The sequence below is a fragment of the Cervus canadensis genome, chromosome 2 (genome assembly GCF_019320065.1).
Source record: "Cervus canadensis isolate Bull #8, Minnesota chromosome 2, ASM1932006v1, whole genome shotgun sequence".
Classification (NCBI taxonomy): domain Eukaryota; kingdom Metazoa; phylum Chordata; class Mammalia; order Artiodactyla; family Cervidae; genus Cervus; species Cervus canadensis.
The window spans coordinates 62,262,450-62,276,631 of record NC_057387.1 but is presented as its reverse complement, the minus strand read 5'-3'; the positions used below and the strand labels follow the sequence as shown (position 1 = coordinate 62,276,631).

At 35.6% G+C, this 14,182-nt stretch overlaps 1 protein-coding gene across 1 annotated transcript in view; it reads right to left on the bottom strand.

Annotated features, from left to right (window-relative positions):
• ADGRL4 (adhesion G protein-coupled receptor L4) overlaps positions 1-14,182 on the bottom strand; it is a 146,002-nt gene that overhangs the window by 39,959 nt on the left and 91,861 nt on the right. The window contains exons 4-8 of the mRNA XM_043460878.1: positions 11,482-11,552; positions 10,517-10,696; positions 10,229-10,412; positions 8,771-8,887; positions 4,962-5,164 (exon numbers count right to left, since the gene is read on the bottom strand). Coding sequence (XP_043316813.1) covers positions 4,962-5,164; positions 8,771-8,887; positions 10,229-10,412; positions 10,517-10,696; positions 11,482-11,552 — 755 coding nt within the window. The remainder of the gene's footprint in view (positions 1-4,961; positions 5,165-8,770; positions 8,888-10,228; positions 10,413-10,516; positions 10,697-11,481; positions 11,553-14,182) is intronic.

The following is a 14,182-nucleotide window of genomic DNA, read 5'->3' as shown; positions in this document are numbered from 1 at the left end:
GGGTCACAAGAGTTGGACATGACTTAGTGACTAAACCAAACTACCATCGCATAGGCAAGGCAGAGAAACCAGAGATCAAATTGCCAACATCCATTAGGCCACAGAAAAAGCAAGAGAATTCCAGAAAAAAAAAACATCTACTTCGATTCACTGACTACACTAAAGTTTTGACTGTGTGGATCACAACAAACTGTGGAAAATTCTTAAAGTGATGGGAATATCAGACCACCTTACCTGTCTCCTGCAAAACCTATTTGCAGGTCAAGAAGCAACAGCTTCTGCACAACAATGGAAACTATAAGCAAGGTGAAAAGACAGCCCTCAGAATGGGAGGAAATAATAGCAAACGAAGCAACAGACAAAGGATTAATCTCAAAAATATATAAGCAACTCCTGCAGCTCAATTCCAGAAAAATAAATGACCCAATCAAAAAATGGGCCAAAGAACTAAATAGACATTTATCCAAAGAAGACATACAGATGGCTAACAAACACATGAAAAGATGCTCAACATCACTCATTATTAGAGAAATGCAAATCAAAACCACAATGAGGTACCATTACACGACAGTCAGGATGGCTGCTATCCAAAAGTCTACAAGCAATAAATGCTGGAGAGGGTGTGGAGAAAAGGGAACCCTCTTACACTGTTGGTGGGAATGCAAACTAGTACAGCCACTATGGAGAACAGTGTGGAGATTTCTTAAAAACTGGAAATAGAACTGCCATATGACCCAGCAATCCCACTCCTGGGTATACACACTGAGGAAATCAGATCTGAAAGAGACACGTGCACCCCAATGTTCATCGCAGCACTGTTTATAATAGCCAGGACATGGAAGCAACCTAGATGCCCATCAGCAGACGAATGGATAAGGAAGCTGTGGTACATATACACCATGGAATATTACTCAGCCATTAAAAAGAATTCATTTGAATCAGTTTTAATGAGATGGATGAAACTGGAGCCCATTATACAGAGTGAAGTAAGCCAGAAAGATAAAGAACCAATACAGTATACTAACACATATATATGGAATTTAGAAAGATGGTAACGATAACCCTATATGCAAAACAGAAAAAGAGACACAGATGTACAGAACAGACTTTTGGACTCTGTGGGAGAAGGCGAGGGTGGGATGTTTTGAGAGAACAGCATCAAAACATGTATATTATCAAGGGTGAAACAGATCACCAGCCCAGGTTGGATGCATGAGACAAGTGCTCAGGGCTGGTGCACTGGGAAGACCCAGAGGGATGGGGTGGGGAGGGAGGTGGGAGGGGGGATTGGGATGGGGAACACATGTAAATCCATGGCTGATTCATGTCAATGTATGGCAAAAACCACTACAATATTGTAAAGTAATTAGCCTCCAACTTATAAAAATAAATGGGAAAAAAAAAAAGAAGCAACAGCTGTAATCAGACATGGAACAACAGACTGGTTCCAAGTTGGGAATGGAGTATGTGAAGGCTGTATACTGTCACTCTGCTTATTAAACTTATATGCAGAGTACATCATGTGAAATGCTGGGCTGGATGAAGCACAAGCTGGAATGAAGGTTTCTGGGAGAAATATCAATAACCTCAGATATGCAGATGACACCACCCTTATGGCAGAATGTGGAGAAGAATTAAAGAGCCTCCTGATGAAGGTGAAAGAGGAGAGTAAAAGAGCTGGCTTAAAACTCAATATTCAGAAAACTAAGATCAAGGTATCCAGTCCCATCACTTCATGACAAATAGATAGGGAAAAAATGGAAATAGAGACTTTATTTTTGGGGCTCCAAAATCACTGCAGATGGTGACTACAGCCATGAAATTAAAAGACACCTGCCCCTTGGAAGAAAAGCTATGACCAACCTAGGTAGCGTATTAAAAAGCAGAGACATTACTTTGTCAACAAAGGTCCATCTAGTCAAAGCTATGGTTTTTCCAGTAGTCATGTATGGATGTAAGAGTTGGACTATAAAGAAAGCTGAGCACCAAAGAATTGATGCTTTTGAACTGTGGTGTTGGAGAAGACTCTTGAGAGTCCCTTGGACAGCAAGGAGATCAAACCAGTCACTCCTAAAAGAAATAAACTGAATATTCATTGGAAGGACTGATACTGAAACTGAAGCTCCAATACTTTGGCCACCTGATGTAAAGAATTGACTCATTAGAAAAGACCCTGATGCTGGGAAAGATTGAAGGCAGGAGAAGAAGGGGACGACAGAGGATGAGATGGCATCACCGACTCAATGGACAGGAGTTTGAGCAAGCTCTGGGAGATGGTGAAGGACAGGGAAGCCTGTTGTGCTGCAGTCCATGGGGTTTTGAAGAGTAAGACATGACTGAGTAACTGAATAATAAAAACAAAAATGTAAGATAGTGTCAGGGAATGTTTGACGGGAGGATTTCTACGTGCTGTCTCATGAGTCCTTTGTCCTTCTTCAAGCGGAACAGCACGCTGCTCCCAGGGACTGAGGTCATTGTGTGAGACAGGCTTGGGTCTCCTTTAGTAAACATTCTCTTTAGGACAAAACTGTGTAGTCTTGCTCCCCTTTCTTGAGATATGGATTGTCTCCTGACCTTGTGACTAACTTTACCCCTTGTTCCCTTGGTAATGGTTGCTGTACGTTTGGTTTTCTGATCTCTATCATTCCCGAAGGAAGTTTCTTGTACCATAGCCTATATATACTCATAGAAAAATCATTAAAGCACCTTTGCTCCATCAGAGCTTAGGTCCCCGTGTCTTTCTTGCTTCTCTCTCTCTCTTTCTCTGGCTGACTCTCTGGAGTGTGGAGACCCGTTGTGCTCACTTTCCTGCCCGGGCTTCTAAGACCCTCTCGAGAAGGCACTTTGTGCCTTCACCCCCTCGAGAGGGCGCCTGGTGCCTTCGTGAGCGATCCAAGTCCTGTGTCAAGGGCTTTATTGGTCCTCTGCGTAACCTGGGAATATCAGCCTCTTTCTCTCTTTTACTTTCTTATTGTTGACTCTGTACCACCAGGTTCCGGTCCATTAAAGGACCACAAGAAAATAGCTAGTGGGAAACTGCTGCATAGCATAGGGAGCTGAGCTGAATGCTCTGGATGACCTAGATGGGCAGGATGAGGGGTGGGGTGGAAGGGGGTTCAAGAGGGAGGGGAATTTATACATATATAGCTGATTCACTTTATTATACAGAAGAAACTAATACAATATTGTAAAGCAATTATACTCCAATTAAAATAGCATAGAAAGACCACAAACCATGTAAAAGAACAACATTTTTTTTTCTAGGATCAAAAGGTCTTTTGCATTTAGTATCTGAAAATATCTAAACTTAATTTCCATTCTTAAAACATTCCACACCTTCTTTTTCCCTCAACAGAATGCCTATCAATGTTTAGGTCTGAGCTACTAGTTATTTGGATTTTCTATACACTTTAGTTTCTCTCTACATTGGATGTCTTTCTTTACAGTGACACATCTGGACTGTATGTAAGCATATACAGTGGTCCCTTGATAGCCACAGGTGATTGATTCCAGGACTCCTGTGCATTCTGAAAACCACAGATGCTCGAGTCACTTCTGTGAAACAGTGTTTGCATCTAATTTATGCACATCTTCTCATATATTTTAAATCATCTCTAGATTACTTATAATACACAATAAATTGTAAATGCTTTGTAAATAATTGATGGCCTGCAGTAAATTCAAGTTTTGCTTTTTGGAACTTTCTGGAATTTTTTTCCCCTCAAATATTTTCCATCTGTGTTTGGTTGAATTCATGGATGTGGAACCTGTGGATATGGAAGGCTGACTATATGTTCTTTGAGTCCCCTGTTTCCCATAAACATGCAAATACAATTTTCAATTTGCATGACAACCTTGCCCAGCTTCAAGGTTCTCTAAATGGAGCTTCTGAGGCACTTTAATCATGTACTAGGACTGAAATTCAATTGAAAGCCCAAGAAACCATCAACAGTATGCAGCAAACAATATGATTTCGTGTTTCCCCGTTCACTTTTAGGTCTATAAAAAACCTAAATGCTTGGATATTTCTAATCATATTTTTTTCATTGTATGGTTTTAATTATATATGGATTTGAAAAAAAATTTAGAGTAACAAAAGAGTAAAGTGGCCTCAGATGGTTTCTTTAGGAAAAAAACACGAACTTCTCCATGATTTCCCTGTAATCAGCACCCAAATCCCTCCAAATATTGTTTTACATGACAATTACTAACCAAACATTTCCCTCACTACAAAAGTAATATTCATCTCTTTGATATATTTTTATAACTTACGCCTTGAAGGTACAGAGACTTCCAAAATGAACAATGTACTTTTAAAACTAAAATGTAGTTTAATTTCAGAGATCAAATACATAAAATTCTTTGGTATTCATTAGAAAGTCTAAAAAGCACTGAAAGTACCAAGCTATTTTTATTTATTTGTAGATACACAGTTTTTTAATAGATATCATTTATTAATATGTTTGGCTGTGACAGATCTTCACTGCTGTGTGGGCTTTCTCTGCTTTCAGCAAGCAGGGGCTATTCTTTAGCTGCCTTGTGTGGGCTTCTCTTTGCAGTGGCTTCTCTAGTTGCAGACCATGGGCTCTAGGATGTGGGCTTCAGTAGACGGGAACATGTGGGCTCAATAGTTGCAGTTCCTGGGCCCTAGAGCACAGCCTCAATAGTTGAGATGCAAGTGCTTAGCTGCTCTGTGGCATGTGGGATCTTCCCAGACCAGGGATTGAACCCTTGTCTCCTGTATTGGCAGGCAAATTCTGAGCCACTGGGGAGGACCCCAAAATATTTTATAGAAAAATTAGCTGAAATCACTTTACTCTTTTAATTTGATCTTGAATTTGTAGGTTTAAACTCAAGAATTCACATACAATTAAAGTGACGCAACAACAACAACAAAAAAAAACCTCATTTCTTTGAAAGTTTCACAATAACAATCAATAGTCACTGGAATTTCAACTTACCTTTATGTGATTTAATGTAAATGTTACTTTTTCAAGTTCATATAATGTGGGTGGGTTTGAGCTAACTGAGAGTGAAATTACTGAAGAGATGACTCTTCCCTCCTCTTCAGCTTTATCATAACTTTGAGGTTCCAGTAAGTTGTCAGATGATGAAAACAGAGGACCAATGCTCTTATAATATAAAAATGCAACTGCAACACTGCCTGTCAATCAAATAAAGGTATTCAGAATAAATTCTTAAAATAAACATAAAAGAGGCAGTTATACACATTCCCAGATACTGGAATGTGGGTCTTATTATATCTATGCTCACATCATCAAACAATATTAAAACAGGTTCTCTGACCCCTATGACTCTGATCATGGACTGTAGCATTTCCTTGGCACAAATTATAGTTAGAAGAAGTTTTGTCCTAGATAAATTATATACAAGTGCTGAGTAAGAACCAAGGTGTTAAGTACACTTACTTGAAAAATAAAATCTTGACTTACTACTTTGCTGGGCAAGTATACAAATTAGAAAGATACCGGTAAAAATTACAGTATAACAGAAAAGATTTATAGTGTTAAGAAAGTTTATAACTGAAGAGGTGTAGATGCCACTGAGCTCCATCTCATGCCCACTGAGATGTTTCCTATTTACACTGATGACATACAGTTATGCAGTCTCAGGGGAGGGAATTTATTGTCTTTCAAGGCAGCCATTTATCCGCACCCTCACACTCCCCAGATGCAGCACATCAGCAGATAACCCAAGACTGTTACCAGATCAGTCCATACTATCTCATGACTATTTTTTCCTTAGCCTGGACGCCGCACCTACTTTAACAGATCTCAAATTGCCTCGGTTTTTGTAGCAGTTCATTATCACTGATATTAATTGTGTGAACAACTCAACATCAGCATCTATTGTCTTTTAAAATTCCCATTTTCACTTAGGTCATGTAACTTCTCTGCTGTATGATAGACAGTAAATTGAGGAATTTATATTCAGAATTTATTTATTTAGAATTAGAAGTTCTGGTTTTAGTCATGGCTTATACTTGTCTGTTCCTGGGTAAACTTGAACATTCTCATGTAAAACATAATGAGTGAATAGTGATATTCCCCTTGGCTATTTACTTGGATAAGATGGAGACCATGTAATGTCATTATATGAGAGAGTTGTCTGTAAAATTTAAGATGCTATATTAAGATGATTATTGCTATACTTATTAATTGGAAACATTATATGCTTGCTTTGATTCTTCGAAAACTTAGGAATAACTCTATCATATTCATTTGTTTCCTCAAATTTGTGACACCAGTAAATAATCTGAAAAGCATAAATTAATCACAATCATTAATACAAATGTTGACAATGTCATCAAAAACAAAGGACTGTGATACAAAGCTGGAACTCTCCACATCACAATTTATTTAATATATTTATTGGTAAATAGTGTTCTTTGGATATCATTATGTGAGCTAGAATTTGCAAAAGTATATCACTATGTTTTGTATCTCAGTCTAGAAAGGTACCAAAGACACCACTAAGAGTCTTGCTGACATTCAGATATGTTACATATTTTCCTAAACTGCCAGCTCAGAGAAATAATGTTAGTATACCATGTTTGAGCTAGCAAAATTATGATGGCTCTAGGAGACTGGCAACTAACCCAGCATTTGCTATGGACAGACTTGGGTCAGAAGCAGAACCTGGAAACCTCTTAGGTGAACCTGACCTAGTCCGGGTGATGAACAAGTTCATGCAAAAGCAACTTCTCAGAGGTTGTAGGAGGGGATGGTTCAAAATCAAATGAAGCAGCACGAAGATAACATGGATTTAAAACTATGAATCACTCCTATCCTTTCTAAAGGAAACTATTTTTTAATATCAATTTTGGGTAAAAGAAGATGCATACCACATGGGATGGTTCAAAATACATTTTAAATTTTTTTCTGAATATAGTTTTAATATTTGTTCATTTTTATCATTTGGAACCTATTTTAATTTCCATAGTTTCTCACTAATTCTAGGCCTGATCTAGCTTTTAATTTTCATATCAGTTCTGTATCTATTTTTGTAAACTAGTTCATTCATTAACGACAGACACCAAAATTCAGTACATAAAAAATATTAAAAATCCATCTGTGCCTCCTGTATTTTCCTACTAATGACATTATGCACCTTTTAACTAATGCATGTTTTCATTAACGGATTTTGTCAATAAATGAATAATTGCATGTAGACATCATTGAATGCGTTTGATCAGTTTGTTACACTTGTCCTTCTTTTAAAGATTCAACCTTGAGGAAAACAAATTTTCTTCCTCTGCATTCTTGAGAGCCAGTATTACTGTCCCTTTCAAGTGTCAGAGTTTGCATGCATGATTATGAAATATAACAAACCTACCGTACACTCAGACAGGATCTCTTTGAGATATTAATTCCATGACAATTTTATCATCTGTCACTATGATAAGTATTTTCAATGTCTTTATTCTCGTGTTTCTAAATCCTACTCAAATTGTCTTTGAAAATACAACAGTTTAACACATTCTTTGGATTTGCTCCTAAATATTATTTGTGTGCTTGGTTAATTAGAATATGATATAATGGGGTAAGAACCATGGGTTCAATGGCAGTATGGCTTAGTTATTTTTGCTTTTTTTATGGCCATCTGTTCCCTACTTTTGAATAAAAAATGACAAGAAAAAAATTGAGAGGATAATATCAATAGTTTAGAAAAACATTTCCCATTAGTGCTGTAAAAATTTTTTTAAAGGATATTTTTTCTGAGAATGAAAGCACAAACTGCTTTTTAACAATAAAGACAATGTATTTTTTTAAATAAAATGATGTCTATAAAGTGACATATGTGTATTATTACATAGATTTTCCATTTTATGTATGATCACCTATACTTGCTTTGAGAAAATATTATAATCATGCTTTCTTTAGGTAATATATTTTGACCTATATGAGAACAACAATAATTCTATTATCAGCAGGGTTGTTACTTTTTTTTTTTCCTAAGTGCATTGCACTGAGGACAGACAAATGGTTAAACCAGAAGAGCAGCTGCTAGCTTGCCTGTGGTTAGGTGACAAGGAAAATCTGGTCAGGGCTGATTTCTATGTTAACTCCTTCACTTCAAGTTTTAGTTCTGTATTATCTGTTAAACGTATATAGAGACAAATCCATTAACCGCTTGTGCTTTAGTTTTATTGTACATAAAATCAGGATATTAGATAATTATAAAGTCATCTGCTAGTACTAGCACTCTTGGATCACATCTCTTAAGAAACCCTGCCTTTAGTTTAGTTGAAGAGTTACTGTACAAAGACTAAGAAATGAACAGAAGAGAAATTCAAGCTTAAACAATAACTTTCTACCTTTTTTGAAAACTATTTCTATTCATCTTCCTCACACAATCCCAAATTCAGGCTCACAATGAGGAATATGAAGGATTTCTGAAGAAGAACTGTTAAAAGGATTTTATGAAAATTATAGCATCTACTGACTGGTGCAAAATGAGGAATAAAACCACAGTCCCTTTGTATATTTCCACTGGGATCCTAACAATATTAGATAATTACAGATTTGGAGGGTCAAGGACAAGAAGGATCTAGATATGAGCTAAAATCCTCCCCAGGTATTTTTATCATAATAAAAGTCTCAAATACAAATATAGAATTCCTATGTATAAACAGAAAGTATTTTTCTATAGAAAACCACACATGTTATAAGCACATATGATACAAGCAAATGTATGGTATTTATTGCAAAACATTGAAATATTGTTTATAAGCTTGTCAAAGTCCTACCATTTGAATCATATGCAGTTTTTCTCTTTGGAAATATCTTTATATTATCTCCATCCATATTCATATCGGGATGAATATATTTCATGTGATGTGAATCAAAAAAGAAAGCTTTGAGAGCTGAAACAAAAATATGAAAATAATAAATTCTCTGAAATCAGTTTAATTAATATATTTAGTTAGAATTTGATCCATCATTATTGTATTTCAACTCTTAATTACATCAGGTAGAATGAACATATTCTGAACATGACGTCTAGACATTATAATTTGTATTTAAAAATTTGATTCAAGTTTAGTTTTATTACAGTACAGCATTCATTGTTTAATTCTATCTCTACTAATAAAAGAAAATATGTATGCAAAGAATCTATAAATCATAATTACTAAAGCAGACAAGCAATTACAATTAGAGGATGATATCTACAACATAATTTATTATATACAGAGTGACTGAATTAAATTCTTGAGTGATAATTTCCTTACCTGTGCACAGTCACCTTTTTCATGAACAGATATAGAAATTTAAGCTTCTATATATGAGTCACAATGCTTGTTACCTTAATTTTGAGTAACTGGTGAATCCCGATGACATAATGATTTTTGTATATCTACTACTGCACAGCAGGATAGTATCCAGAAAATATAATAGAGGTGTATGAGATGATTATTTCAGAAAGTGTACCTTGTTGCCTCAGAACAACTTTACAGGCAACCTCAGTTTGATCCAGATTCTTAAAAGTGTCAAGCATGAGCTTTCATAAAGCAGGAAACATTCTAATTTGCTATGTTAATTGCTTTATATTACTGAAAGGCAAAGGATTCCTAATGAGAAATTAAAATATACTACATTCATGACAAAGATATATGCCCAAAGGATTTCAACATTAAAAATAAGAATCAGATTATTGTAGAAATAATAAAAATTATGCTTGTGAAGTGGTGTTAGAAGTCAGGATGGCATTACCTTTAGGGGTTAGGGAGTGGTTGGCAAGGGGGATGAGGGGTCTTCTGAGGTGTTATTATACAGATGTGTTCATTTTGTGAAAATTCATCAACTTATATTCATTTGATACATATATTTGTCTTTATATGTGTCATAATTCAATAAAAATTTGACTAAATATATTACATCCAGAAAATCTTTTGTACTATCACCAGTCAAGACAGATCCTGCCAAGTCATGAGATGACAAGGAAATAAGGTTCTCTGAGTATTTAAATGCTAAACAGTTCAGAAATAGGAAAAGGTGAAAGTTGCAAGTAGGAGACAAATCTCATGCATTCATCCTTTTTATTCAGACTTCATTCATACCCACTTTTGTGATATGCACCGTCATTTACGTCTGCACTGATAAACAACTGCCAATTTAATTAACAGCAGTTCAGATACTTTTCATCTCTTTTGAGAATGGCTTCTTTGGAAAACATTATTGCCTTGAAATTGACCTTGACTTCTTACCTATATCACTTGAATTAGTATCAAACTGAGTGGTCTTTTGAAAGTTCTGAGATATCCTTAAGGTAGCCTGCTCAGCAGCATGTATCAGTTTTGTAAGATGAGTTCTTCTTTGATTTGTAGATAACCTGTCCCAAACTGTAAATGTATCCTTTTGAACGAAATTATTCAGAGTTTTTACAAATTCCTGTTGGAAAAAAGCGTACCTTTTAAAAATGTTGGAATCTCACATTAATCACAGATGTAAGAAAAATTTTAAACTTACACTGAGTTAAAGCTCAACATACTTACAGTCAGAGTTGAATTAGAAAAGGTGTCCTTGTCTGAAACCACGCTGTTCATGTAACCCAGTAATGGGGATGATTCAGCTAATACTTCTGTGTATGTAATTATATCCACCGGTGAAAGATCTTTCACAGAATTTCTATAGACTTCTCGGAGCAAAGCCACAGGTTCTTCTATGTGTCTAATCTGAACAAATATGAGTCCAGAAAAAGAAAACCAGCTTAAAGCACTACTGGATCTTTGCAAGAATACAGGTTACAGGTTAAATGTATTGTTTTTCTCTCCTACATGTAAACTATCAGACTACAACTAAACCCTAACATGAAGCAATGAAACCTGAAATTATTTACAAAGGATTAGCAAATAGCTGAAAAAGCATAGAAGTTACTTCAGAAAGGCAATGCACATTTGAATTTATCATTTTAAATTAGCTTTTAAAATTTATAATAAATTATGACTTAATTTGAATTAGGTTTTAGTAAACCAGAAAAGTTTTTTACATGATAAAACGGCAATTTGCTTTACTTGATTGCTAATGAGTCATGTTGAAACTCACTTCTAATCATAGGACAATAATTTCATGGACATCTTACTCTTTGAAATAGTATTTGGTGTACAAAATCTAATTGCATAGAACTATGTCTTCTTAGAATGTGGAACTGGCCTGTGATCAAAATGTGTTTTTACTATTTTATCCATCAAGTTTCTTAACACATTGAAATAACTTTCAGTGTACAGAATAGTGAAAATAAACTTACATTAAATATATGTCTTCTTCAGTATTTTGGGGATTTTCAAATTAATCCTATCTGACACCCAAACGAAATACTTGGATCTCTATATGTAAATATTTTAAACTCTACATGAAGATCAACGGTTTGTTACTCTTAAAAATATGTGCCTTTGGAAAGATTTTAACTGAAACCAAAATGTCAAAACAGAATAAAATTTAATTCAACTCTTTTACTCACTTTTGTTAAAGTTTTATTAATATTTTCGGCAATACAGGCATTATCTAAATGGCAGTCTGGATTCACAATTTCTGTAGAAAAAAATAGTTATGTATTAAGTTTCAAAAAATATTTTCCCTAAGATAATTATATTGATTCCAACGATTTTGCTCACTTATTTAGACATTAAAAGCACATTCTTAACATTTGAGTTTTATTTTTATTTATTCATGAAAGTTTATTTATTTAAAACATTTTTATTATTAACTTTAAGTTTTACTACTAATAAAAATTCACTTATTTTTATTCATTAAAATGCAAACTATTTTATGGAAAATAGAAAATTATAGTTATTGAAAGGAAATAGGGTATATGGGATCAGTGGTAAAGAACTCGCCTACCAGTGCAGGAGATGGGGTTTGATCCCTGGGTTGGGAAGATCCCCTGGAGAGAGAAATGACAACTCACTCCCGTGTTCTTGCCTAGGAAATCTCATGGACAGAAGGAGCCTGGCAGGCTACAGTCCATGGAGTCACAAGAGTTGGACATGACTTAGTGACTAAACAGCAATTACATAAAACATGTGATCTACATGTACCATTAACTAAAACATCTTCCATTATTTCACTTTATAGAGAAAGGACTATTGGCACGTTTCTTGGAAGGTGTAGCTCTTTGACACTTCACAACTATGCAGTAATATTTTATATAGTGCTTCAAGATTTTGTTTTTGATGTGGACCATTTTTAAAGTCTTTATTGAATTTGTTCCTGGTGGCTCAGCTGGTAAAGAATCCACCTGTACATATACAACATGGAATATTACTCAGCCATTAAAAAGAATTCATTTGAATCAGTTTTAATGAGATGGATGAAACTGGAGCCCATTATACAGAGTGAAGTAAGCCAGAAAGATAAAGACCAATACAGTATACTAATACATATATATGGAATTTAGAAAGATGGTAACGATAACCCTATATGCAAAACAGAAAAAGAGACACAGATGTACAGAACAGACTTTTGGACTCTGTGGGAGAAGGCGAGGGTGGGATGTTTCGAGAGAATAGCATCGAAACATGTATATTACCTATGGTGAAACAGATCACCAGCCCAGGTTGGATGCTTGAGACAAGTGCTTGGGGCTGGTGCACTGGGAAGACCCAGAGGGATCGGGTAGAGAGGGAGGTGGGAGGGGGGATCGGGATGGGGAATACATGTAACTCCATGGCTGATGCATGTCAATGTATGACAAAAACCACTACAATACTGTAAAGTAATTAGCCTCCAACTGATAAAAATAAATGAAAAAAAAAAAAAAGAATCCACCTGCAATGAGGGATACCTGTGTTTGATCCCTGGGTTGGGAAGATCCCCTGGAGAAGTGAAAGGCTACCCACTCCAGTATTCTGGACTGGAGAATTCCATGGACTATATAGTCCACGGGGTTGCAAAGAGTTGGACATGACTGAGTAACTTTCACTTTTTTGGCCGTGAGGCATGTGGGATCTTAGTTTCTCAACCAGGGATTGAACTTGCATCCCTCTATATTGGAAAGTGAAGTCTTAACCACTGGACCACCAGAGAAGTCCCCATAGTGCTTTGATAATATATAAAATTAAATAGTATGTTTATATTGGCAATAAATGCCATCAATAGGTGTAAACTGTGATTTCCTGTGGATGTCTGATAACCTTCCCTGCAGGAACAGTTATAGCTACCATTCATTTTTTTACACACTGCATGATCACCACAGGCAAATGATTCACTGCCCTCATCAATATCTGGAAATATTTGAAAAATCAAGATTTTAACCTAGTGCTCATATAGTTGTTACCTTGTTGATAATAGTATTACATACTGTTAGTAATTTTATATCAAATTATGTAAGAAAGCAAGAAAAATTCCATGATCTGGAAAAGGACAGGGCAAACTTAGCTGCATGTAGTTTCAACTTTCTTTTGGTCAATCCATTTTGACAGTATATTGAAAATGTTATTCATAGACCAACACTTGAATTGCTTTTTGAACAGCAGGATTCATCAGCAAAATTAATAAGTCATAATTTCCATCATTGATGATGCAATGTTTATTCCTAATTAAATAAAAACCTAATTTCAAAAACACATTTAGAATTCTTTGTTTTCTAGTATTAAACTGATTGTAACACCTCAGCTTAGAATAATCTGGAAAGCAAAAAAAAAGAGCAGCCCATTTTCTTTCCAAAGCCTCATTTTTCCATATGTGCATGCTAAGTCGCTTCACTTGTGTCCAACTCTTTCCAACCTTATTGACTGTAGCCCTCCAGGATCCTCAGTCCATGGGATTCTTCAGGCAAGAATAGTGGAGTGGGTTGCCATTTCATACTCCAGGAGATCTTCCCAACCCAGGGATCGAACCCATATCTCCTATGCCTCCTGCATTGGCAAGGAGGCTTCTTTATCACTAGCATGATCTGGGAAGCCCCTCATTTTTCTGTATAAGTTAACTGAAAAAATTAAGGTGTAGCAGAATGTGTGATTCAGTGCCCTTAAAATTTTATCAAACCTTATAACTTTCGTTCAGGGTATATTTTGATATCATTCTTTTTTTTTAAATTTTTTTATTAGTTGGAGGCTAATTACTTCACAACATTTCAGTGGGTTTTGTCATACATTGATATCAGCCATAGATTTACACGTATTCCCCATCCCGACCCCCCCTCCCACCTCCCTCTCCACCCG